The 25175-nt window shown below is 37.8% G+C and overlaps 1 protein-coding gene across 15 annotated transcripts in view; it reads left to right on the plus strand.

The window, feature by feature from the left end:
- GK (glycerol kinase) overlaps positions 1-6808 on the plus strand; it is a 74319-nt gene extending 67511 nt beyond the window's left edge. For 9 of the 15 annotated variants that reach the window (XM_086388433.1, XM_086388439.1, XM_086388432.1 and 6 more), the window contains 3 exons: positions 1367-1447; positions 4727-4813; positions 6621-6808. In XM_086388433.1, the coding sequence (XP_086244559.1) occupies positions 1367-1447; positions 4727-4813; positions 6621-6631 (179 nt within the window). In that variant the 3' untranslated portion in view covers positions 6632-6808. The remainder of the gene's footprint in view (positions 1-1366; positions 1448-4726; positions 4814-6620) is intronic. The other 6 variants (XM_086388437.1, XM_086388434.1, XM_086388429.1 and 3 more) reach the window with 2 other exon arrangements.
- Positions 6809-25175: the final 18367 nt, after the last annotated feature.

Genomic DNA, 25175 nt, shown 5'->3' on the forward strand with positions numbered 1-25175 from the left:
CTTCCAGACCCAGGGATCAAATCCATGTCTCTTGCATCTCCTGCATTGGCAGGCAGATTCTTTACCACTGCGCCACCTGGGAAGCCCCAATACCTGTAATTAAGTTTGTGTACAGAAGTCAGGTTTTATATATTCAATTTGGTTTTAAACCTTTTTAAAAAGCTGTGTATAAAATGGTATCATAGAGTCCAAAAGACTGTTCTATACATCTCTGTCTCTTTTGCTGTCTCATACAGGGTTATGTTGATGTATGGCAAAACCAATACAATACTGTAAAGTAATTAGCCTCCAATTAAAATAAATAAATTTATATTTTTAAAAAATGGCATCATAGTGGATTTTGTGGTGGTTCAGATGGTAAAGAATCTGCCTGCAATGCGGGACACCTGGGTTTGATCCCTGGGTTGGGAAGATCCCCTGGAGAAGGGAACAGCTACCCACTCCAGTATTCTTGCCTGGAGAATTCCATGGACAGAGGAGCCTGGCAGGCTACAGTGCATAGGGTGACAAAGAGTTGGACATAACTGAGCAACTTACTTTCCAAGGTCCTCTGCCCTCCCCCAAAGAGAAAGCAGATCAAATAGGATTCTCCTTTCTAATTCATCACCACCTGCTTGTGAATGACCTGGTCTTAGCAGATAGCCTGTCTCCGCATCTCCTTTCATTTTGCAGACCAGGCTGAATTTCCCTCCAACTTCCACACAAGCTTCTCTCTGCAGTCACTGGCAGTCTTTGGCAACCATACTGGGATCTGAGTCCTGGTAAAGCTCCATGTCAGTTAAATACAGTGCAACAAGTGTCAGTTTAATAAGTGAAACAATTTATCAAGAATGATGAGTGAATATAAGTATAGTACTTAGAACATCTTAGTAAACTTTCTTTTTTAAAAAACTTTTTATTTTGTATTGGAGTATAGTAACTAACAGTTGTTATTGATAGTTTCAGGTGTACAGCAAAGTGACAGCCATGCATGTGAAAGTGAAAGTCACTCAGTCATGTCCAACTCTTTGTGACCACATGGACTGTACAGTCCATGGAATTCTCCAAGCCAGAATACTGGAGTGGGTAGCTGTTCCCTTCTCCAGGGGATCTTCCCAACCCAGGGATCGAACCCAGGTCTCCCACATTGCAGGCAGATTCTTTACTGTCTGAGCCACCAGGGAAGTCCAAGAATACTGGAGTGGGTAGCCTATCCCTTCTTCAGTGGATCTTCCCAGTCCAGGAATCGAACTGGGGTCTCCTGGCAGATTATTCCATACATACACATGTATCCATTCTCCCCCAGACTCCCCTCCCATCCAGTCTGCCACATAACATTGAGTAAACTGCCTTTCTTATGTATGGTTTTCCTACCTTCTATTTCTAGAAAGTGAAATTCGTTATTCTACATGGAAGAAAGCTGTGATGAAATCAATGGGTTGGGTTACAACTCAGTCTTCAGAAAGTGGTAAAAATGTTTTTATTGTTATTGCCACTTTGTCCTAGTATGTTAAATAGCTTCTTTAAGTATCTGTTTATACTTAGCAAGGCTGCTCTGAAGAATAGCATTATGATATGCTCATAGTTTCTAACATTTTGAAAACACTTTAAAGTTCTAAACATAAAATGTAAATTATCAGATCGATATATGTGCTTAACTCCTGTCCTGCCATACCTTTCCTTATTAGTTTATTCCTGGTTGATTAGTTTATTCCTTTGATTGATAACTTAATTTTCTAAAAGTAAAAGTAGTTCTAGTTTCTTCCTAATGAAAAAAAAAATCAACTAAACTGTTTTTTTTTTTTTTTCCTCTTCGTGACTGACTTTGCCTTTTTGGGGAGCTGTCTTCATGACTTGAACCGACCAAAAGCTATATTGATTTCAGAATACATTTCACTACTTCCTAGACTGCCCCCAAGTCCTTAGTGAGTGTATGTTGTAAGAATTCATTGAAATCAGAGGAAGAAAAGTACCAAACATAGTAAATTAGAAATGTCATAATTGGGAAATGTTCTTGGCAGAAATTAGAGGATTTTTGTTTTTAATCACTTAGGTGGGAAAGGTATCTACCATAAATAAAATATTTAGTTGTAAACAGCTCTGAGCTGCCTTTAATATTGAAACAGCCTTTAACACACCTTTAATATGGCTTGATAATCCTTTGCTAAATACAAGATTTGGAATTTAATGAATGAAACAATGGCCAATAATATTTTGAAGCATATAGTTTAAGAGAGAAGAGTTTATAAATGAAATATAGCCTGCCTTCCAACCCCAAAGTGAGTATAGAACCACTTTTTTAAAAAATTATTTATTTATTGGCTGCACCGGTGCTTAGTTGCAGCATGTGGGATCTAGTTCCCTGTCTAGGGGTCAAACCCAGGCTCCCGTCATTAGGAGCCCAGAGTCTTAGCCACTGGATCACCAGGGAAGTCCCAAGAACCACTTTTAATGTATCTAGCTTTTCAGACGGAGAAGGCAATGGCACCCCACTCCAGTACTTTCACCTGGAAAATCCCATGGATGGAGGAGCCTGGTGGGCTGCAGTCCATGGGGTCGCTAAGAGTCGGACATGACTGAGCGACTTCACTTTCACTTTTCACTTTCATGCATTGGAGAAGGAAATGGCAACCCACTCCAGTGTTCTTGCCTGGAGAATCCCAGGGACGGCGGAGCCTGGTGGGCTGCCATCTATGGGGTTGCACAGAGTCGGACACGACTGAAGCGACTTAGCAGCAGCAGCAGCTTTTCAGAGAAGCTTCTGGGATCATCCTGTTTCTACTTGAAGCTTTTGTTTATTCTCCTAAATAAGCTTTAGGCTTAATATCCATTGTCTTTAAATCTTTTGTTCTGAGACCCACCTTTCTTTCTAAGATGGTGACAAAGCCTTTCTTGCTAAGACTGTTTGCAGTTTTGAGACCTTTTATAGTTAAACTTCTCAATCATAGGTATTTTTTGTAGCACAGTGCTAGTTGCTTTGAAGGATGCAATAGCCGTGCACTCTGATTTATTTTCTGGTTGCCATCAATTAAAAGCTGATGAAAATGAGTTCTGTGATTTCTTTGACTAGTTGTATTTTTTTTTAATGGCATAGAAACTTCCCTGGCAGTCCAGTGGTTGAGACTCCAAACTTCCAATGCATGGGGCACAGGTTCATCTCTGGTCAGTGAACAAGATCCTGCATGCTCCCCAAAAATAAATAAATAAAATGTATTTTATTTATTTTATGGCCAAAAAAATATTATATGGCCAAATAAATAAATAAAATGGCACAATTCAACCTGTTCCCCTCCCTCGCCATATCCGCCTCCATGTCAATGCCACACGTACTTCTTCCTTACTTGCAGTTGAGGATATAACTTTAATTGCCAAGTTTCCACAAAGCCAATTGATCATTTTCTGTTTGCTTTACCTTATTGTCAGGGAACTTAAAATGCCAAGAAAAAGTGAATGAAAGAAAATTACACGATTTTTTTGTTTCTGCCTTCAGAATTGATGATAAAATAATTTGATTTTTTGAGAGCTTTCGATTTTTCAAACTTGGTGTTTGTTTCAGTTAGGCTGCAGTATATTTAAGGCAAACTGTGAAAACAATTTGTAGTAGATTTATGAAAAGCACTCATGTACAACATTTTGAGAGTCTCTAAAACTGTATAATAATCCAGATAACAATATTCAATTAGTGAAATGCTGATTGTTCCTCAACCAATGTAAGCTATGTAATAATAGTACAGATAGAATCCTATTTTGATGATCTCATAAGGCTATTCAAATTGCTACCTGGCCTCTTATCCTCCTTAAATAGTTTTAATTTATGGGAAGAATATTATGTTAGCTTAATTTCCAAAGCATATTGCCAATTTTGAAGCATTCATATTTATTTTCTTGTTTGTAACTATATTTGAATGGAGTGTAAAGAATTTTTAACATACATTTAATATGTTTAAAATGTAGAAATGATTGGAGATTTAATATTTTTTGGAGAGAGCTTATGATAAATAATGACTTCATGACTTTGTACTCCAAACCCACCAAAATAACGTTTTTTTTCAAAAAGTGTTAAATGTTCAAGATACATAATGTTTAAATTCAAGAAAAGCCTATGTCTGTATCTATATAGCTATTCTTTAAAGGAAATGTTTTTAATCAGGTTAGAAAATATCAAAACAATTGTGTTCTCAGACAATATTTTAAATATAGATAATACAGTTTAGTTTTTAAATTATATAGTAGCATTACTTTTCAGGTTCATTTTGTTATACCAACTGTGTGTAAAAAAGAAAATGAAACCAACAGGGTTTGAAATTCATTTTCAAACTAATGAATTGGACTAATATAACTCTTCTCTGATAGCCAAAGGATCTATAATTTTAATCTGGATGGGGAATGGTATTGCTCACTTAGTATCTTTTGGGAAAGAACCAAGAAAGCTAAAATCAGCAGCCTCCCAAAAAGAAAGTTCTCCTTCAGCTTTCTTTGGCTTTGCCAGTGGAAGGTTTATGTTGGTCTATATGCTCTATGTTCTTGCTGTTTGTGGCATGCTATCTGTATTGTTTGTTAACTGTCATAAGCCCTCAATTTTGATTCTGGTTTTGATTTAAAGTAATAACTCTTTGCTAGCTTTTATGAATATACTATTTTTATAACTTTTTTTTGCTATCATGTGATTCTTAACACAAATATTGTAATTATGTGTCTCTCTTTTGGTTTGCTTGACTGGAATTCCCTCCTACTCGGATGACAACAGGTGACCCTAGTATCTTCTGTAGTCTGCCTTTGGGCTTTTTTATAGTGAGTAGCGTGGTAATGTTAATCGGAGCAAGGTACCTCTCAGGTCAGTTCCTCTTTAAATTAGACAATTATATGAGTTAGCATTAATGTATTTGTGTATAAATGAATAGAAAGTTTTCAGTATTTTTCCTTCTTCCTGTTCTTAGGAACCTGGAAAATCTGTTGAAGGTCTAGTTAATAGACCATTTAATTTAGAATTAAGGACTGTGACTCTGCTTTTATTCTCTTTGATTTTTAGTAGATGATTTTCTTTGAGGGGCTACATTCTGCTGGCACGTGCAGCAGTAAGCACAAGTACTACTGTTCATGCTTAAATGAAAGGATGTTCAGAGTGGTAGATGAAATGTATAGTATTTGAAATCAATTGAACTGTCTTTCAAATGTACTTAAGTTGTTTTTCATACTTATGAAAATCTGCTACAGAAGTCTTAATATTTCAATCCTGGTAAGACTTTTGGCCAGAGTATGTTAGCAGAGTTTCTGTAAAACTCTAAACCCGGGGAAATTTATCGTCACTTTTATTTTAGTTAAGAGAATACATTGGTGAACTGAAATTTTTTTTAAATTATTGCTGAAATAAATTGGTGAAATTCAAACTGAATTATTATTTTTGCATATTCTGAATATTCTTATAAAAGTAAAATTGCTCAGTACATTATAAAACTCACTGTGTAACCAGCATTAATTTAAATATAATAATCATTTTTGGAAGTTGTTCCTGATGATAGTTCAGTTTTTCTTCAAATTATTGGCCTAAATGGAAATGACGTATTTCATGTTGCTAAGAAAGTGAAACATTTAAAAAATCTTCTTAATTAGGGAGTTGGATTATTTCTCTTAATTAATTACAAGATGACCTGGGTTTAAAATGTAAAAATTTTTTATATATATGGGAGAACATCTGTTTTTAGAAGTCTGACAAGCATTAATCAGATTGGCATCATCACTAAAGCACTATATATAAATATGGAATGAAAAGTTATTTATATTAGAAAGGGAATAAAAATTATCTACATTAGCAGAACATTAAATTATCTTTTAAATCATGATAAAATTTCAGTTATGTGCATGAAAATTTAAAATTAGATTTACCATTTTCTGTATTCTTCATGTTTATAATAAATTTGTTCAAATATTTTTCTTCCGTAATAACCATTCCTTATGTTGGTATTAGTGCTTTACATACTACAAAAGGCTTCTGTATACATAAATCTGTACAGAATTAGCAGATGCTTATTTTCTTTCTGCTTCTCAGGAATGTTTGGTGGAAGTGTCTGAGTATTTCCCAGAAGAACTGTAATTTAATTTTTTTTAAATTCTGTTTTAGAAAAAGTTCTATTTTTTTCTTTATCCTGAGGTTTTTTTTTTTTGTTTTGTTTTTGGCTGCATTATGGTGGTCTGGAAGAGAAAAGAAAATAGCATTGCAGCTGAATATTTTCATTGATATTTTTTTCCCTTCTGTTTCCCTTTGATACCAGTACAGAATGAAAAAGCTAGGTCTTTAAAAAAATAGGATATATAACATATCTCTAAGCTGAAGTATACAGTAAATGTCCAAATTCCTAGACTTCCAAAATACATATGATTGCCATCTTTAGGATCTCTCTTGGTAACATATGCTGAGATTTGAGAAAAATTGGAATGACTTTTCTTGGTAAACAGTTAGCAGTAGTGTTCATTTGCTAATTTTGAAATTGGCCCAGTTATATTTGTTGCATTTTACCTGTGAAGCAATATTTAGGAACCATATGGAATTTCTAGCTCAATAATGATTGAATCATCTTCATTGCTTTAACTCCTAAATTGCATGTATATTATTATTGACATATATGATTTTTGTCCAATTTTAGGTATGCCGTAAATACTACCAACTCATGGATTCCAAAGATGCAAGCTCTTTACCTATGGAGAGAATCCAGTGATTCAGTCTCTTAATGTGACGACACTATTCATAAACTGATTTTATTTATAAGCCACTTGCTGCATGATCCTCCAAGTAGACCTGTGGCTTGAAATAAAGAAAATGCAGCAGAAAGAATGCTATAGAAACATTGGGTGTTTTTTTTAACAGCACTAGTTAAGATTGGACCAGCCGCCTTTGGGGCTGACCCCCTCCTTTGCAATCATTTCCTGCCTCATTTCCTGTAAGATCTAGAAAGAATTCAGATCCTGTCCATTGGAATTTTTTATCACATATATTCAGACTCTTATGGGCCAGGATTTGATTCCTGCACTACACACACTTCACTAAGGGGCTATTACTAACCAGCTAAAAATCTGTGATTTTTTGTTTGCTTCTTTTTAACAGACTCCCCTACCCAAAGTCCTCTTTTCTGCTTATTAGGGAGACCACAACATCTTCACTAAATGTTTAAATGGAAGCCTCTACTAAATTCTTAAAATAGAAATTTAGTACCCTCATTCCTTAGGCATTTTTCTAAAAAGTATTTGCCAAAACTGAAAATTCTTCATGTATTTTACATGGTCTCACTAATTATACTGAATTGCTGCTATCTGGATCTTATAGGGAAGGACACTTTCCTTTCTTTTCTCGTTCATCTCTCTTTTTTATATTTTTTACATTGTGTATAACATACATGCCTCTATATTTTGTATAATGAGGGTAGCCCATTTATAAATTAAGAATACATGTTCTCACTAATTACACTGAATTTCTCTCAGGATCTTATAGGGAAGAACACTTCCTTTTCTTTTCATCTCTCCTTTTTATATTTCTTACTTTGTATGTGTAACATACATGCATTTATATTTTATATACTGAGGGTAGCCCATTTATAAATTAAGAACACATTGTATTCAGTGGATTCTAATGGGGCTGGTCTTAAGTGGACCACTATGTGTATAAATATTTTGGGGAAAACAGCTGTATACATTTTTGGGCAATGGTTATACATATTATTTACCAGGAGAAGCTTTCTTGAAGAGCCAACATTTAAAATTTAAGTATATGTTCTATGTGAATAAAAGAAAATGTACTTTATTGTGACTATAATTTCTTATACCATACTTTTATATGCTAAAAAAAAACCTGTGAAATAGTATAGCAAATATTGTTTTCAAATACAAGCACTGAGTCCATATAAAGTTTGCTTTTCCTTTGACATATATTTAGATCTATTTAGGATCCTTTTGAGGGGATATCAAAAAAAGTTTACAAACTTAAGTAGAAAAAAAAAAGCCAAGAATCTCTTTCCATCTAAGTGTGTTATAAATTGCTGATAAGTAATTAAAATTTCTATTTGAGATGATAATATGCTTATGGACATATTATTAATACAATAGAAAAATGGTTTAATTGATAGAAAAAGCTTCCAGTAAACCCAAGAATTTCCTTCTCGCTGCACCCACAACCAAGAAATTCTCAAAAAATTTATTGTGAGGCATTATAACAATTTACCTAACCTAGCTTCTCAATGTCAATTTTAAAATAATCTTAAGATTAATTTTTTTTACTACAAACAAGAAAATACTGCCTCCTAATTATTTTCTTCAGTGATGAAAATGGAAAAATATTTATGTATTTATATATATTAATATAAAAGGTTTTGTTTTGTTTGGAATGAATGGTAGTTTGCATTTTCAGTTCTGATTATGCTGTTTGTAAATTATTGAATCTGCTGGGTTTTATTGGTGCAGCTGCCACTTTAGTGACATAAATGTTACAGAAAGGTACTATGAAATTATTACTTTGTGGCAAGGACACTTTTAAACATCGTTTGTTTCTACAAAGGTAGTTTGAGTTAATGTAAATAACTGTGAAAATCATTGTTCCGATAATTTTAAGATTAATTAATTTTCTATAAATTGTGATATTTATAAATGTTTGAAATGATACACGTTGATATTTAATGATAAATTTACTTAAAATAAATTGACCCTCATTCTTACTTGCATTTCTCATTTACAGACTAGAACTTAGATCAAAGTTAATTGAGAAAGATGGTTCAGGAAACGTTCAGCTCAGCTGTTAGCCCTTGATAAGGCACACACTGAAGAATTAACCAACAGCTGAAGAAGCAGTTTCTGGGATGATGAGCACCTTACTTGTTCTGTCAAAAAAGACTACATTGCCCCATCTCAGCATCCAGAAAATGCCCCGGTGAGGTCAGCATCTGTTCTCAATAGGGTCTTGCAGTCATGGCTAACCATGACTTACTGGTTCCACTCTATGCTTCAGTTCCTCTCTACCTGGGTGAGTTGGTGGAGTCAAGTATGCCATTATTCTCTGAACTCGATCACCAACACCTCAATCTTCTGTTCTCCAGGTAATCAGTAACATAAATAATGCATTTTTGCTCCTGTAATAATATCTTAGAATTTTTTTTAGTGTGTTTCTTTTAAAATGCCTAAGTCTCAGTTCTTTGGCTTATAGGTATTTTGTATCCTGTGGGAATGAAGAATGATTGCAATTTAGGAGGAACCATGAAACAAAAGATGTCATAGCACAGACACTATAACAGCAATGGTAGTCAAGTAGGTAGTTTTTACCTCATAGTGTCTAATCATAAATAGAAGTGCAAAAATTACTATTTTTATAGCTTTAATAAGGTATAATTGATATATAGAAAACTGTACATATTTAAAGTATATACTTTGATGAGCTTGGACTTCATGCATACACCCATTATCCCATCACCAAAATCAAGGTTATAAACATACCACTCACCTCCAAAAATTTCCTGGTGTCCCTTTTGCTTTCTGTGTTTGTATGTTTAAGAATGCTTAACATGAAATCTACCCTCTTAGATTTTTAAATGCACAATAGCATATTGTTAACTATGGCACTAAAAGTTGTACAGCAATCTCTAGGACTTAATCATCTTGTGTAACTAACTTCATACCCATTGAACAATTCCCCATTTCCCCTCTCACCCCACCCCCTGCTAACCACCAATCTCCTATTTCTGTTTGACTTTTTAAGATTCCACACATAAAGTAAGATTACACAATATTTCTTTTTGTGTCCAGTTTATTTCACTTAGCATAATCTAAATTTGTACCAGTGTATCAAATTTGGTACATTGATGTTGCAAACAGTAGAATTTCCTTCTTTTTAAGGCTGATCAAGATTCCATTGTATGTATATACTACATTTTCTTTATCCATTCATCTGTCAATGGACATTTGGGTTGTATCTATATCTTGGCTGTTGTGAATAATGCTGCAGTGAACCTGGGAGTGTAGATATCCTGATTTCGATTCTTTGGGATATATACTCAAAAGTAGAATTGCTAGATCATATGGTAGTTCTATTTTTAATTTTTTGAGGAATCGTTCATACGGTTTTCCATAGTGGCTGCACCATTTTACATTCCCACCAACAGTGTAAAAGTGTTCCAAGAATTAGTTTTTAACTAGAACTTTGTAATAGCTTGTTTTAACTGTACTTTTTAAATAAGGAAGTTTACTTGATCTGTTCTTGCAACCTACAATTCATCAGGTCACATAATAGGCATTACTGGAAAACTGAGTGAGTTTCAAAACCAACTTGATTGCTACTTGATCTATACTTTATAGGTACATATCTTAGCTCTGGTCTTACGTTAAAGGATAAGATGTGTTAAGTATCACAGACAAAGAACTGTCACCAGTGTTTCTAAAGATTTCCTTGTCATCAGATTTAGTGAAAATGACCTAATAACTTAAATTTGGGGACTATAAAGATAAATATTCTGAGAAGCAGAAGATAGGTTAAAAACAAGTTGCTCATGTTAATTGGCTATACCCTAATATGAAATAAAAAGTTTTTTACAAAGTTTTTAAAAACTAGTTGCTCAATTAATTTTAATTAATTTTTGGCCATGCCACATTGCGGTGCAGAATGTTAGGTCCCTAAGCAGGGATTGAAATCTTGCCCCTTGCAGCAGAAGCTCAGAGTCTTAACCACTGTACCACTAGGGAAGCCCCTGCAAATCTAAATTTTTGAGCTTAAATTCAGAGGCCACTGTACACAAATGTTCATGACAGCATTATTCATAATAGCGCAAGAGAAAACAACTGTCTTATCAATTGATGAATGGTAAATGAAAGGTGAGATATCCATACAAGGGAATATTATTCACATGTAAAAATGATAAGGTACCACACACATACTACAACATAAATGAATCTTGAAAACTGCACAGAGTGAAAAAAGTCATACAAAAAGCCACATAGTGTATGATTCAGATTGCGTGAAATGTCCAGAATAGACAAATCCACAGGGACAGAAGGTGGATTAGTGGCTGCCAGAGTCTGGGGCGGGAGTTGGGGTGTGGGGAGGGGAAAAGGGACATGACTGCTAATGGACAGGATTTCTTTTGGGTTGATGATTGCACAACCTTGTGAATATACTAAAAACTGAAGCATACACTTTAAAGGAGTGTATTTATGGTATATGAATTATACCTCAATGAAAGTGTAATTTGCATTTATGTAAAATAGATATATTTGACTAGTCCCTGACAGCATGTGAGCTTATAGACCCTGAAATGAACCCTCTGAAGGAAATAAATTTTATTTGTTCCTCAAAAATATGGAGGTTAATAAATATATCTCCTTTTTATTTCACTTTCACTAACTCTTTTTCAAGTATCTAATATTGGAAATAAGAAAAATCCTTTAGTCACTAATACATAAAAGATTATGAAGAAATAGAAGATCTGGGCTCCCATTCAGCTTCCCAGGGATTTTCATGGTTTGTCCAATAGAATATTACTGATCAAAAGGATACAACTAACTCGTTTTCCCCAAAGACTTGGTAAATGAGGAGGCAGTCTTCTGAACATATTAAGTAAAACATATGACAATAATTACCAGTAACTTGTAGTTTAGAAACTGTGCTGTGTCTTATTTTTCTTGAAGGTTTAATCTCATCTTTCTCCTCAAGCTCATTTTAAACCTTCAGCCTTTTATTAATTTACCACCACGTCTCTTTCTTTACTACAGTGTGTATAGGAGAAAACAATGTCTGTTTGCCACCTACCTCTTCAAATAAGTAAATCTAATTCAAATGACAGTGAATATTTGCAAGTTCATTCTCTACATCACTGGTTTCTCAACAGCCAAGGGACCTCTTTGTAAAATGAGCATTCTTGTCCGTTTAATTTTTGATCAAATTGTTTGTTGGAAATGAATAATACTGTTCTTAGAAAAATTGGAAAATAAGAGGTTAGAAAGAAGGGTAGAAAATCATCCAGACTCGTAAATAATACTTGTGGTTATTTTAATTTTTCCCCTAAACTTTAAGGTGGTATTTTCACAGATCTTGGATGTTCATAAATGTTGTATAAAAATTTTAACCTGCAAAACAACACAGCGTATCATGTATGTGAACACATACAGTTGAACTAGAAGTATGAAACTTGGAGAGGGATGATAGATAACCAAGTTTTGGATGGTGGTTACCTCTGAAAGGCAGAGCATGGAATTAGGCAAGAGACTTCACTGGAACCTGAAAAGTTGTGTTTCTTAAAAAATTAAAAGACTTAAAGCAAACGTAGCAAAATCTTAAGATTTGACTGAGTGATGGGAGTATGGATTTTTTTTTTACTATATCCTCTACTTTTCTGTATGCTTGAACTATTTCATAGTAAAAAGATAAGGTGAAAAAAAAGACAATGTATCATCATCCTAATTATATGTATCAAAGTCCATTAGTTGTAATCTTGTTTATCCTGACACTTTTCCCAATTAAAAGGGCTGAAATCTTACTGATCTTCTGGCACAATTATTTCAAGCACCTCATATAAAGCATCAGTATTAGAATAAATAATGTATATTACAAATTATATCCTTAACCATCCATTTGTTGTGAATTCCATGACTCGGAAAAAATACTTATTTGTCTTATTTCCAGTATAGAACCTTCCAACAAATTTGAATTGTACTACTGTCAGCCCACCACATTCAGAATTATATATTAAGGCTAGAAAATTTCTGGGCCAGAAAGTCTCCATTCTAGATATAGGTTTATTATCAAGGGAGAAAGAGCACTGCCATTATACTGGATTTCAAATTGGGCACAAGACCTGTTTTATTCTATTTCAGGTTCTAGTTCATTACAGTTGAAAGAAAGCACTGAATTATAAAATTGGATGAAATTGGCTTCCTTTCAAACGTGTTTAAAAGACCACAAAGACATGGGCAAAATAAAATGGTGCAGTGACAATCTAATACCTTCTATGGAGGGAAAGTTGGGCTCGGAAACTGAACAATTATCCCCACAATATTCAAAGAACTTTTAATGGCTGTCATATTTCATCTCGGGAGTTGCGGTAATTTATTTATTCACTCTGGGATTACTTCTGTGAACTTTTTTTTTTTAACCCAAGTTCCTAGGTCAGAGCCTTGGGGGGTGGGGACAGACTCCTTTAGAGCTACTGAGCTTCCTGACACCACCATTCCATTCTTGGCACCCATTCCCTTCAAGCCTGCACCTGCCTCATTCCTCAGGTTCCTCAGCTGGAATCAATCGCCCGCCCCTCCAGCCCATCCCCCCATGACATTAGTCAACCAATAAGCCATCGCTGGGTGCTCAGCCCAGCGCCAGCAGCACAAGGGCACCCAAGAGAAAAGGGCTTGACCTGTCTTCAAGGACCCTGCAGTCTGTCTGGAGAAGTAAGTCATACACAGTAAGAACCAAGGAGGTGTTGCACTGAGGGAAGGGTGCCAGAGGAGCAGAGAGGATGGGTTGCTGGGAGCTGTTCGCCTGTGCTGGATTTCTTTTTCCCCATTGTGGCTGGGTATTTCACTTCTCTTTACTCACTGGGAGGTAAGACTGATATTTAGTCGCTTTATCTAATAGATTTTTTAAGGATTTGTGGCCCACGACTGGAAGAACTGGTGAAGGCACAAGTGTTAACATGGATTTCTTTCATCTGATCATAGTAGACAGGATTTCAAATGTAATGTGGTTTTTTTTCTTTAGTTGAGTTGTACTTTGGAAGCTGTAATGGCAATGTTAAGTAATTATAACATGGAAGGATGCTGAGCCATTTCTACTGAATTGTCTCAGATATACAATCACAGTGTGTACCATACAAGATTCCCCTATGTTTTCAAAGTCCATGACTTGAAGTCTAAAATTTTTTGTCGGCTTGCTAAAGGTCATGTGGAATAGAAAGAAGCTGGCTTGTTAGAAACAAATTCAACCGCTAGGTGGCGCTGTTTTCAACACTCAAGGCATTTCTGTTTCTTAGGTAGCCTTCCTTTCCATCATTGTGCGCTGCAGAAGTGGCTGGTATACTTGTTTGGGGTAATCATAATTACATGATAGCATTATAGTGATCATGTGCGATCGCTACAATGATGTCCAGGATGCCTTCATACTGCTGCTGCTGCTGCTGCTAAGTCACTTCATTCATGTCCGACTCTGTGCGACCCCGTAGACGGCCGCCCACCAGGCTCCCCCGTCCCTGGGATTCTCCAGGCAAGAACACTGGAGTGGGTTGCCATTTCCTTCTCCAATGCATGAAAGTGAAAAGGAAGTCGCTCAGTCGTGTCTGACCCTCAGCGACCCCATCGACTGCAGCCTACCAGGCTCCTCCGTTCATGGGATTTTCCAGTCAAGAGTACTGGAGTGGGTGCCATCGCCTTCTCCACCTTCATGCTGCTGCTGCTGCTGCTGCTGCTGCTGCTAAGTCACTTCAGTCGTGTCCGACTCTGTGCGACCCCATAGACGGCAGCCCACCAGGCTCCCCCGTCCCTGGGATTCTCCAGGCAAGAACACTGGAGTGGGTTGCCATTTCCTTCAATGTAGGAAAGTGAAAGTGAAGTCGCTCAGTCCTGTCGGACTCTTAGCGACCCCATGGACTGCAGCCCACCAGGCTCCTCAGTCCATGGGATTTTCCAGGCAAGAGTGCTGGAGTGGGGTGCCATTGCCTTCTGCGGCCTTCATGCTAGGATCATAAAAAAACAAAGGCTTCAGTGAAGCCATTACTCCACTTATACTTTCCTACTGTTTTGGTATTTCTTAGGCTTTTCAGCTCATGAAAAAACTCAGATTTATAGATAATTTTCTTCATCATCTATAATTTAACAATTTAAAGCGGAAATATCTCTGCTAAGTACACATTATTACTCTCCTAAACTTAGTCATAAAAATAGAATCATAGAAAAAATCATAAACAACTTTGGAATTGAGTCATCCAAATTAATTTTTATCTAAGAGAAGTAATGATACTCTGCTTTGCATTGTACTGTCTTCATAGTTGGCCTATTTTATGTAAAGAAGCTTTTTAAAATACCTCTCTGTTCATAGTTGACTCTTGGGAAGACATAGTAGAATCAACCAATTCCAAGGAAAAAATTGTGCACTGATTCTTTTCCCTAATACCAACCAAATTATTTACATTCTTTATTTTATTGTTTCTGCCTCACTTATGTGGTTCTAGAACATTATAAAGAATCTGTTTATAGCAATCCACAAATATGACCAAATCAAGACAAAATTGTGTTAATTGTACCTGGTATTGATCACAACATTATTGTCTCAATACCAAGCAAGTATCTTAAAACTCCATTATCCTGGAGAAGGAAATGGCAACCCATTCCAGTATTCTTGCCTTGGAAATCCCATTAACAGCGAAGCCTGATGGGGTCCATGGGGTCGCAAAAGAGTCAGACACACCTTAGTAACTAAGACAAAAACAATATGCTAAGTGAAACAAGTCAGATAGAGAAAGACAAGTACTGTATGAGATCTCTTATATGTGGAACTAAAATATACAACAAACCTTGAGGAAATAAACTTGATAAACTTTTAGCCAGACTTATTCAGAAAAAAGAAGAATAAAATCAACAAAATCAGAAATGAAAAAGGAGAGGTTACAACAGACAATGCAAAGAAATAGAGGAAAACAACAGAATGGGAAAGACTAGAGATCTCTCAAAGAAAATTAGAGATACCAAGGGAACATTTCATGCAAAGATGGGCTCGATAAAGGACAGAAATGGTATGGACCTAACAGAATCAGAAGATATTAAGAAGAGGTGGCAAGAATACATAGAAGAACTGTACAAAAAAGATCTTCATGACCCAGATAATCACGATGGTGTGATCACTGACCTAGAGCCAGACATCCTGGAATGTGAAGTCAAATGGGCCTTAGAAAGCATCACTATGAACAAAGCTAGTGGAGGTGATGGAATTCCAGTTGAGCTATTTCAAATCCTGAAAGATGATGCTGTGAAAGTGCTGCACTCAATATGCCAGCAAATGTGGAAAACAGCAGTGGCCACAGGACTGGAAAAGGTCAGTTTTCATTCCAATCCCCAAGAAAGGCAATGCCAAAGAGTGCTCAAACTACCGCACAATTGCACTCATCTCACACGCTAGTAAAGTAATGCTCAAAATTCTCCAAGCCAGGCTTCAGCAATATGTGAACTGTGAACTTCCTGATGTTCAAGCTGGTTTTACAAAAGGCAGAGGAACCAGAGATCAAATTGCCAACATCCGCTGGATCATCGAAAAAGCAAGAGAGTTCCAGAAAAACATCTATTTCTGCTTTATTGACTATGCCAAAGCCTTTGACTGTGTGGATCACAATAAGCTGTGGAAAATTCTGAAAGAGATGGGCATACCATACCACCTGATCTGCCTCTTGAGAAATTTGTATGGAGGTCAGGAAGCAATAGTTAGAACTGGACATGGAACAACAGAGTGGTTCCAAATAGGAAACGGAATACGTCAAGGCTGTATATTGTCACCTTGTTTATTTAACTTATACGCAGAGTACATCATGAGAAACGCTGGACTGGAAGAAACACAAGCTGGAATCAAGATTGCTGGGAGAAATATCACTAACCTCAGATATGCAGATGACACCACCCTTATGGCAGAAAGTGAAGAGGAACTAAAAAACCTCTTGATGAAAGTGAAAGTGGAGAGTGAAAAAGTTAGCTTAAAGCTCAACATTCAGAAAACGAAGATCATGGCACCCGGTCCCATCACTTCATGGGAAATAGATGGGGAAACAGTGGAAACAGTGTCAGACTTTATTTTTTTGGGCTCCAAAATCACTGCAGATGGTGACTGCAGCCATGAAATTAAAAGACGCTTACTCCTTGGAAGGAAAGTTATGACCAACCTAGATAGCATATTCAAAAGCAGAGACATTACTTTGCCAACAAAGGTTCGTCTAGTCAAGGCTATGGTTTTTCCTGTGGTCATGTATGGATGTGAGAGTTGGACTGTGAAGAAGGCTGAGCGCCGAAGAATTGATGCTTTTGAACTGTGGTGTTGGAGAAGACTCTTGAGAGTCCCTTGGACTGCAAGGAGATCCAACCAGTCCATTCTGAAGGAGATCAGCCCTGGGATCTCTTTGGAAGGAATGATGCTAAAGCTGAAACTCCAGTACTTTGGCCACCTCATGGGAAGTGTTGACTCATTGGAAACGACTCTGATGCTGGGAGGGATTGGGGGCAGGAGGAGAAGGGGACGACAGAGGATGAGATGGCTGGATGGCATCACTGACTCGATGGATGTGCGTCTGGGTAAACTCCGGGAGTTGGTGATGGACAGGGAGGCCTGGTGTGCTGCAATTCATGGGGTCGCAAAGAGTCAGACACGACTGAGTGACTGAACTGAACTGAACTGACAACAGACAATGCAGAAATATGAAGGATTATAAGAGACTATTATGAGCAACTATATGGCAATAGAATGGATACCCTGAAAGAAATGGACAGATTCTTAGAAACGTTCAATCTTCCAAGCCTGAACCTGGAAGAAATAGAAATTATGAACAACCCAATTACAGGCACTGAAATCGAAACTGTGATCAAAAATCTCCCAAAAAACAAAAGCCCAGGACCAAATGGCTTCACAGATGAATTCTGTCAAACATTTAGAGAAGAGCTAATGCCTATCCTTCTAAAACTCTTTCAAAAAATTGCAGAAAAAGGAACACTTCCAAACTCTATGAGGCCACCAATACCCTGATACCAAAACCATACAAAGACAACACAAAAAAACTACAGGCCAATATCACTGATGAACATAGATGCAAAAATCCAGAAAAAAATTTTAGCAAACAAAATTCATTAACACGTCAAAAAGCTCATACACCATGAGAAGTTGGGTTTATTGTAGAGATGCAAGGATTCTTCAATATAGGCAAATCAATCAATGTGATACACCATGTTAACAAACTGAAAGATCAAAACCATATGATCATCTCAATAGATGCAGAAAAAGCCTTTGACAAAACTCAGCACCCATTTATGATTAAAACTCCTCAAAAATGGGCACAGAAGGAACCTACCTCAACATAGTAAAGGTCATATATGATAAGCCTACAGCAAACATTATTGTCAATGGTGAAAAAGCTGAAAGCATTCGCTGTAAGATCAGGGACAAGACAAGGGTGTCCATTCTCACCACTATTATTCAACATAGTTTTGGAAGTCCTACCTATGGCAATCAAAGAAGAAAAAGAAATAAAAGTAATCCAGATCAGAAAATAAGTAAAGCTCTCACTGTTTGCAGGTGACATAATAATATATATAGAAAACCCTAAAGATACTATCAGAAAATTACTAGAAGTTATCAGTGAATTTAGCAAAGTCACAGGATACAAAATCAAGACACAGAAATCACTTGCATTCCTATATACTAACAATTAAAAATCAGAAATCAAGGAATCAATCCCATTCACCATTGCAACAAAAAGAATAAAATATCTAGGAATAAACCTACCTAAGGAGACAAAAGAACTGTATACAGAAAATTATAAGACACTGATGAAAGAAATCAAAGACAACATAAACAGATGGAGAGATATTCCATGTTCCTGGATAGGAAGAATCAATATTGTGAACATGACTATACTACCAAATGCAATCTACAGATTCAATGTGATACCTATCAAATTACTAATGACATTTTTCACAGAACTAGAACAAAAAATTTCACAATTCATATGGAAACACAAAAGACCCCAAATATCTAAAGCAGTCTTGAGAAAGAAGAATGGAGCTGGAGGAATCAACCTTCCTGACTTCACATTATACTTCAAAGAAACAGTCATCAAGACACTATGGTACTGGCACAAAAACAGAAATATAGACCAATGGAACAAGATTGAAAGACCAGAAATAAACCCACACACCTATGGGTACCTTATATTTGACAAAGGAGGCAAGAATATACAATGCGGCAAAGATAGCCTCTTCAATAAATGGTGCTGAGACGACTGGACAGCTACATGTAAAAGAATGAAATTAGAACACTTCCTAACACCATATACAAAGATAAACTCAAAATGGATTAAAGACCTAAATGTAAGACCAGGAACTATAAAATTCTTAGAGGATAACATAGGCAGAACACTCTGTGACATAAATCAAAGCAAGATCCTCTATGTCCCACCTCCTGGAGTAAAGGAAATAAAAGTAAACAAATGGGACCTGATTAAACTTAAAAGCTTTTGCACAGCAAAGAAAACTATAAGCAAGGTGAAAAGACAACCCTCAGAATGGGAGAAAATAATAGCAAATGAAACAACTGACAAAGGATTAATTTTCAAAATATACAAGCAGCTCATACAACTCAATGCCAGAAAAAGAAACAACCCAATCAAAAAGTGGAAAAAGACCTAAACAGACATTTCTCCAAAGAAGACATACAGATGGCTAACAAACACATGAACAGATGCTCAACATTGCTCATTATTAGAGAAATGCAAATCAAAACTACAATGAGATATCAACTTACACCAGTCAGAATGGCCCTCATCAAAAAGTGTACAAACAATAAATGCCGGAGAGGGTGTGGAGAAAAGGGAACACTCTTGCACTGTTGGTGGGAATGTAAATTGATACAGCCACTATGGAAGATTTTTTAAGATTCCTTAAAAAACTAGGAATAAAACTGCCATATGACCTCACAATCCCACTCCTAGGCATATGTCCTGAGGAAACCAAAATTGAAAGAGACACATGTATCCCATTGTTCATTGAAGCACTATTTACAATTGCTAGAACATGGAAGCAACCTAGATGTCCATTGACAGATGAATGGATAAAGAAGTTGTGGTACATCTACACAATGGAATATTACTCAGCCATAAAAAGCAATGCATTTGAGTCAGTTCTAATGAGGTGGATGAACCTAGAGCCTATTACACAGAGTGAAGTAAGTCAGAAAGAGAATGATAAGTATTGTATACTAATGCATATATATGGAATCTAGAAAGCTGGTACTGATGAATTTTTTGCAGGGAAGCAATGGAAAAACAGACATAGAGAACAGACTTATGGACATGGGGAGAGGGGAGGAGATGGGTGAGCTATATGGAGAGAGTAACATGGAAACTTCCATTACCGTATGTAAAATAGATAGTCAATGGGAATTTGCTGTATGACTCAGGGAACTCAAACAGGGGCTCTGCATCAACCCAGAGGTATAGGATGGGGAGGGAGATGAGAGGGAGGTTCAAGAGGAAGGAGACATGTATACCTATGGCTGATTCATGTTGATGTATGGTAGAAAACAACAAAATTCTGTAAAGCAATTATCCTTCAATTAAAAAATAAAAAATATACAACAAACTAATGATTATAACAAAAAGAAGCAGACTTACGGATATAGGGAACAAACTAGTGGTTATCCTCGGGGAGGGAGATGAGGGCCATATAGGGGTGAGGGAGTGGGAGGTACAAAATGTTGGATGTAAGAGTCTACAAGGATGTATTGTACAACATGGGGAATATAGCCAGTATTTGGTAAACACTGTAAGTGGAATATAAACTTTAAGATTTTCATTAAAAATTATAATTTTTAAATGGAGAAAAATTTCCATTATCATTTTCATTAGCTTTGTACATATTGCTGCTACTGCTGCTGCTAAGTCGCTTCAGTTGTGTCCGACTCTGTGCTACCCTGAGAATCATTTCCTAGGCAGGTTGATAAGGAGTCTAGGGGTCCCCAAGGAGAGAGGGGTCTGGAATTCTCAAGGAGGAAGAAAGGACAAACTTTTTTTCTTTCTCCACATTCCTTAGGATTATATAACAATGTATCCTGCCTAAGGACAGTCTTTGGATTCAACCTTCTGTTATCTTAAAATGTTAATTATGGGAGTAGACCTGGTCTTTACAAGGATGTATCTTGCCTGAGGACAGTGTTATCTTAAAATGTAAAATATGGGAGTAGGTCTGATGAGGTCTTTACAACCTCCAGACATTCTTTGGATTATATAACCTCATTGTTAACACTAGCAAGCGGGTACTCTTTCTGCCCCCTTCTGATGCCTATGTCAGAAGCTTTCTCTGTCTCCTTTATACTTTAATAAAACTTTATTACACAAAAGCTCTGAGCGATCAAGCCTCGTCTCTGTCCCTGGATTGAATTCTTCTCCTCCGGGGGCCAAGAATCCCGGTGTATTCGCGTGATACAACAACCTTTCATCTTGGGGGCTCGTCCGGGATCCTTCAGGACAAAGTAAGGATGCTTGGAGCTTTAGTTCTTTGTTCTCTTAGCGAACACGTTTTCTGCTGTGCTTTACTAACTCTACCGTGTGCTTGTGTGAATGAATGGCATGCCCTGCATGAAGCAAGTAAGGAGCCCTGCTCTGCGGTTCCATGGTGATCTCATAGGGCTTATAGCAGCGGTCTTAGCTTGGGAGGCATTCCGGAAGGTTACTCTGATTCACCCCAGGTGACATCAGAGGCAAGCAAGGTTAAAGGTGAAGAGCTGGACGTCAAGTAGGGATGCTATCAAGTCTACCCCTGGTACATCCCCACCCCATCTCGGTGGTAGAACCGGGAGGGACGAGTACGGCGCCTGCGTCGGTAAGGGACAGACTAAGTCCGACCAGGAAGGAAAAGCTTTTGGTGTAACGTCTGTCTACACCCCCATCTAGAGCAGGGAGGGACGCCTCCGGTAGAAAAAATGGCGCTGGTCGCTTTTTTTCTCTCTTACAGATGGGAGCTAACAATTCCAGCCTCACTCCTTTGAACTGTATCCTGAAAAACTGGGATAGATTTGATCCCCAGGGCTTAAAGAAGACACACCTGGTCTTCCTATGTGATACTGTATGGCCACGGTATCCATTGGAGGACGGCGAACGGTGGCCAGTTGTAGGGTCTCTTAAGTATAATACTGTTCTACAATTAGACCGGTTCTGTAAGGAACAAGGGAAATGGGTAGAATAGCATATGTGTTGCCCTTTTTCTCTCTGCGAAATATGCCAGACTTATGTCCTAAGGGTATAGATTTGGGCGTGAAACCTTCAGCTCCCTCCTGTCCTCTTACTTTGCCCCCGTACCTGGGACTCCAAACTGGGATTCAAACTGCCCACGTGGAGGTCCAAACAACTCCTGTCTCAGTACGACCTCAGACTACTCTGATTTCAGTAGAAACTCAGACCATCGAAGTAAGAGATGAGATGGAGGACAGGAGACAAAGAGAAGAGGAAAAACAGGTTTCTCCAATCTATCCCTGGGATCATATGCACAGAGCAGCCAGAGAGACTGAGGAACAGCCACACAAGCTGTTGCCTCTTTATGAAACACCCACCGGGAGAAATAATCAGTCTGTGAGAGTTAATAAGCCTTTCTCTTATTAAGAAATACAAAGAATCAAGGAGGATCTGGGAGACTATTTAGAGGACCCAGAAAAATATATTAGAGCCTTTAAAGGTGTTACTCTGCTTTATGACCTCACTTGGAAGGATGTGATGTATATCTTGGGACAAACGCTGACTCCTGAGTCAAAGATTCGAGTTTTGGGAAAAGCGGTTGTTTATGGAGATGAATGGCTTGGTAATGAATCAGTAGGGAAGAGGGAGAACGAGATAGCGGCCCTCCCCACTGGGAATCAGGCGGTCCCAACTATAGAACCAGACTGAGACTACAACACAGCTAAAGGAAGATGGGATCAGAGTCATTTTGTTAGACGTTTTCTTGAAGGACTTAGGCAGGCGTTCTAAGCCTTTAAACTATGGCAAATTGGCAGACACAGAACAGGAGAAGGAAGCTCCTGGTAAATTCCTAGATAGACTGAGAGAAGGCCTTCGCAGATTCACTGACATTGATCCCGAAAGTGAAGAGGGAAAAGTGATCTTAAAGGATAGATTTCTCACTCAGTCGGCTCCAGATATCCGCCGTAAGCTATTAAAACAGGTGTATGGACCAAATCAGTCTTTAGATACTCTGTTACAACTGGCTCAGACAGTCTATTATGGTAGGGAATATGAGGAAAAGAAAGAAAGGCAAAAAAAGACAAAGGAAAAGGTGGAAGCCTTCGCCATGGCTATGAAAAACGTTCTTAAACAGCCTGAGAAAAATTTCCAGAGGGGCCCAGGTGAAAAGGGATAAACTTGCTATTACTGTGGAAAGGAAGGGCATCTCAAACGGGATTGCCCTCAGGCATCTAAGCTGCCCCCGGCTCCATGTCCGGTCTGCAAAGGACCACACTGGAAGAGAGACTGCCCCCAGAGGCGTAGGTCTCCGGGGTCCGACTCTCAAGACAATCAGGACTGAAGGTGCCTGGGGATCCCCACACAAGCTCCCATCCTAATTACACCTGAGGAACCCCGGGTATTAATAATTGTAGGGGGCCAATCCGTCGATTTCCTTTTAGATACTGGGGCAACTTATTCTGTGCTTACTGAAGCCCCTGGCCCACTTTCTTCCCCATCCACTTCTGTAATGGGACTGTCTGGACGAGCCAAAAGGTATTATTTCAGTTATTCTTTATCTTGCAACTGGGATTCTGTGCTGTTTTCACACGAGTTTCTGATTGTGCTAGAATCTCCCTCACCACTTTTGGGAAGGGATATACTGAGCAAGGTCCATGCCTCTGTTTTCATGAATATGGAGCCCTTCCTTTCTCTCCCTTTAGTTGAACAAAATGTAAATCCTAGAGTATGGGCTGATGGAAATTCTGTGGGTCGAGCACAAAATGCTATTCCTGTAGTTGTTAAGCTCAAAGACCCACACGTATTTCCACATAAGAAGCAGTATCCACTGAAACCTAGTTAAGGAAGGGTTAAAACCCATCATCGAAAATTTAAAGGAGCAGGGACTATTAATTCCCTGTAACAGTCCTTGCAACACTCCTATTTCGGGTATGAAGAAATCGAATGGTAAATGGAGACTAGTTCAAGATATACAAATAATAAATGAGGCTGTAGTTCCTTTACACCCGGTAGTGCCTAATCCTTATACTCTATTGTCTGAAATTCCTGAACGGGCCAAATATTTCTCAGTAATTGATTTAAAGGATGCCTTCTATTCAGTGCCTTTGGCGGAAGAAAGTCAATTTCTATTTGCCTTTGAAGACCCTATGCAGCCAGCTTCTTAGTTAACCTGGACAGTTTTGCCCCAGAGATTTCATGACAGTCCTCACTTATTCGGACAAAGTTTGTCACGGGATCTACAAAACTTTAATAGCTCTGAAGCAGTGGTGTTACAATATGTAGATGATATTTTGCTCTGTGCTGAGACAGAGGAAGCTTGTTCACGAGCCTCAGAAGATTTCTTAAACTTTCTGGCAGGCTGTGGTTACAAGGCATCAAGAGAAAAGGCTCAACTTTGTCAACAATCGGTTAGATATCTGGGCCTAATCATATCAGAAGGGACTAGGGCCATAGGCCCTGAGAGAATTAAACCTATACTAAATCACCCCCTACCTATGACTTTAAGACAATTGAGAGGATTTTTGGGAATCACAGGTTACTGTCGCATTTGGATTCTGGGTTACGGGGAACTTGCCCGGCCTTTATATAAACTTATAGCTGAAACTCAGCAGGCCCAAACCGACAAACTGGTTTGGTCTCCAGAAACTCAAAAGGCTTTTAAGGTTCTTCAGACTGCTCTCCTGCAAGCTCCAGCTCTGAGCTTGCCCACAGGGTCAGAATTTAATTTGTTTGTCACTGAAAGAAAAGGTGTGGCATTGAGAGTTTTGACACAACCCCGAGGACCTCACCAGCAACCTATTGCTTATCTAAGCAGAGAATTAGATGTAGTTTCACGTGGGTGGCCCCACTGCCTAAGAGTAATTGGGGCAGCGGCTTTATTAGCACCTGAAGCTTTAAAAATAATTAATGGACGAAACCTTACTGTACTGACTTCTCATGATGTGAGTGGAATCTTAAATTCTAAGGTTAATATTTGGATGACAGACAGTAGGCTTCTTAAGTATCAGTCATTGTTGTTAGAAGGACCAGAAGCTAAGCTTGAAGTTTGTGGAAATTTAAATCCTGGCACTTTCCTTCCTGAGAAGGAAAATGAAACACCTGATCACGATTGTTCTCAATTCCTAACTTTAAACTATGCAGCTTGGGAGGATCTAAAGGATACCTCATTAGCCAATCCTGACATGGAAATATTTACAGATGGCAGTTCTTTTGTTCAGGATGGAAAGCGTAAAGCAGGTCACGCCGTGGTGACTGCTGAACAGG

Source organism: Bos grunniens, chromosome X (assembly GCF_055505025.1).
Source record: "Bos grunniens cultivar Pamir isolate PY7600 chromosome X, Bosgru_T2T1.0, whole genome shotgun sequence".
In the NCBI taxonomy this organism is placed as follows: domain Eukaryota; kingdom Metazoa; phylum Chordata; class Mammalia; order Artiodactyla; family Bovidae; genus Bos; species Bos grunniens.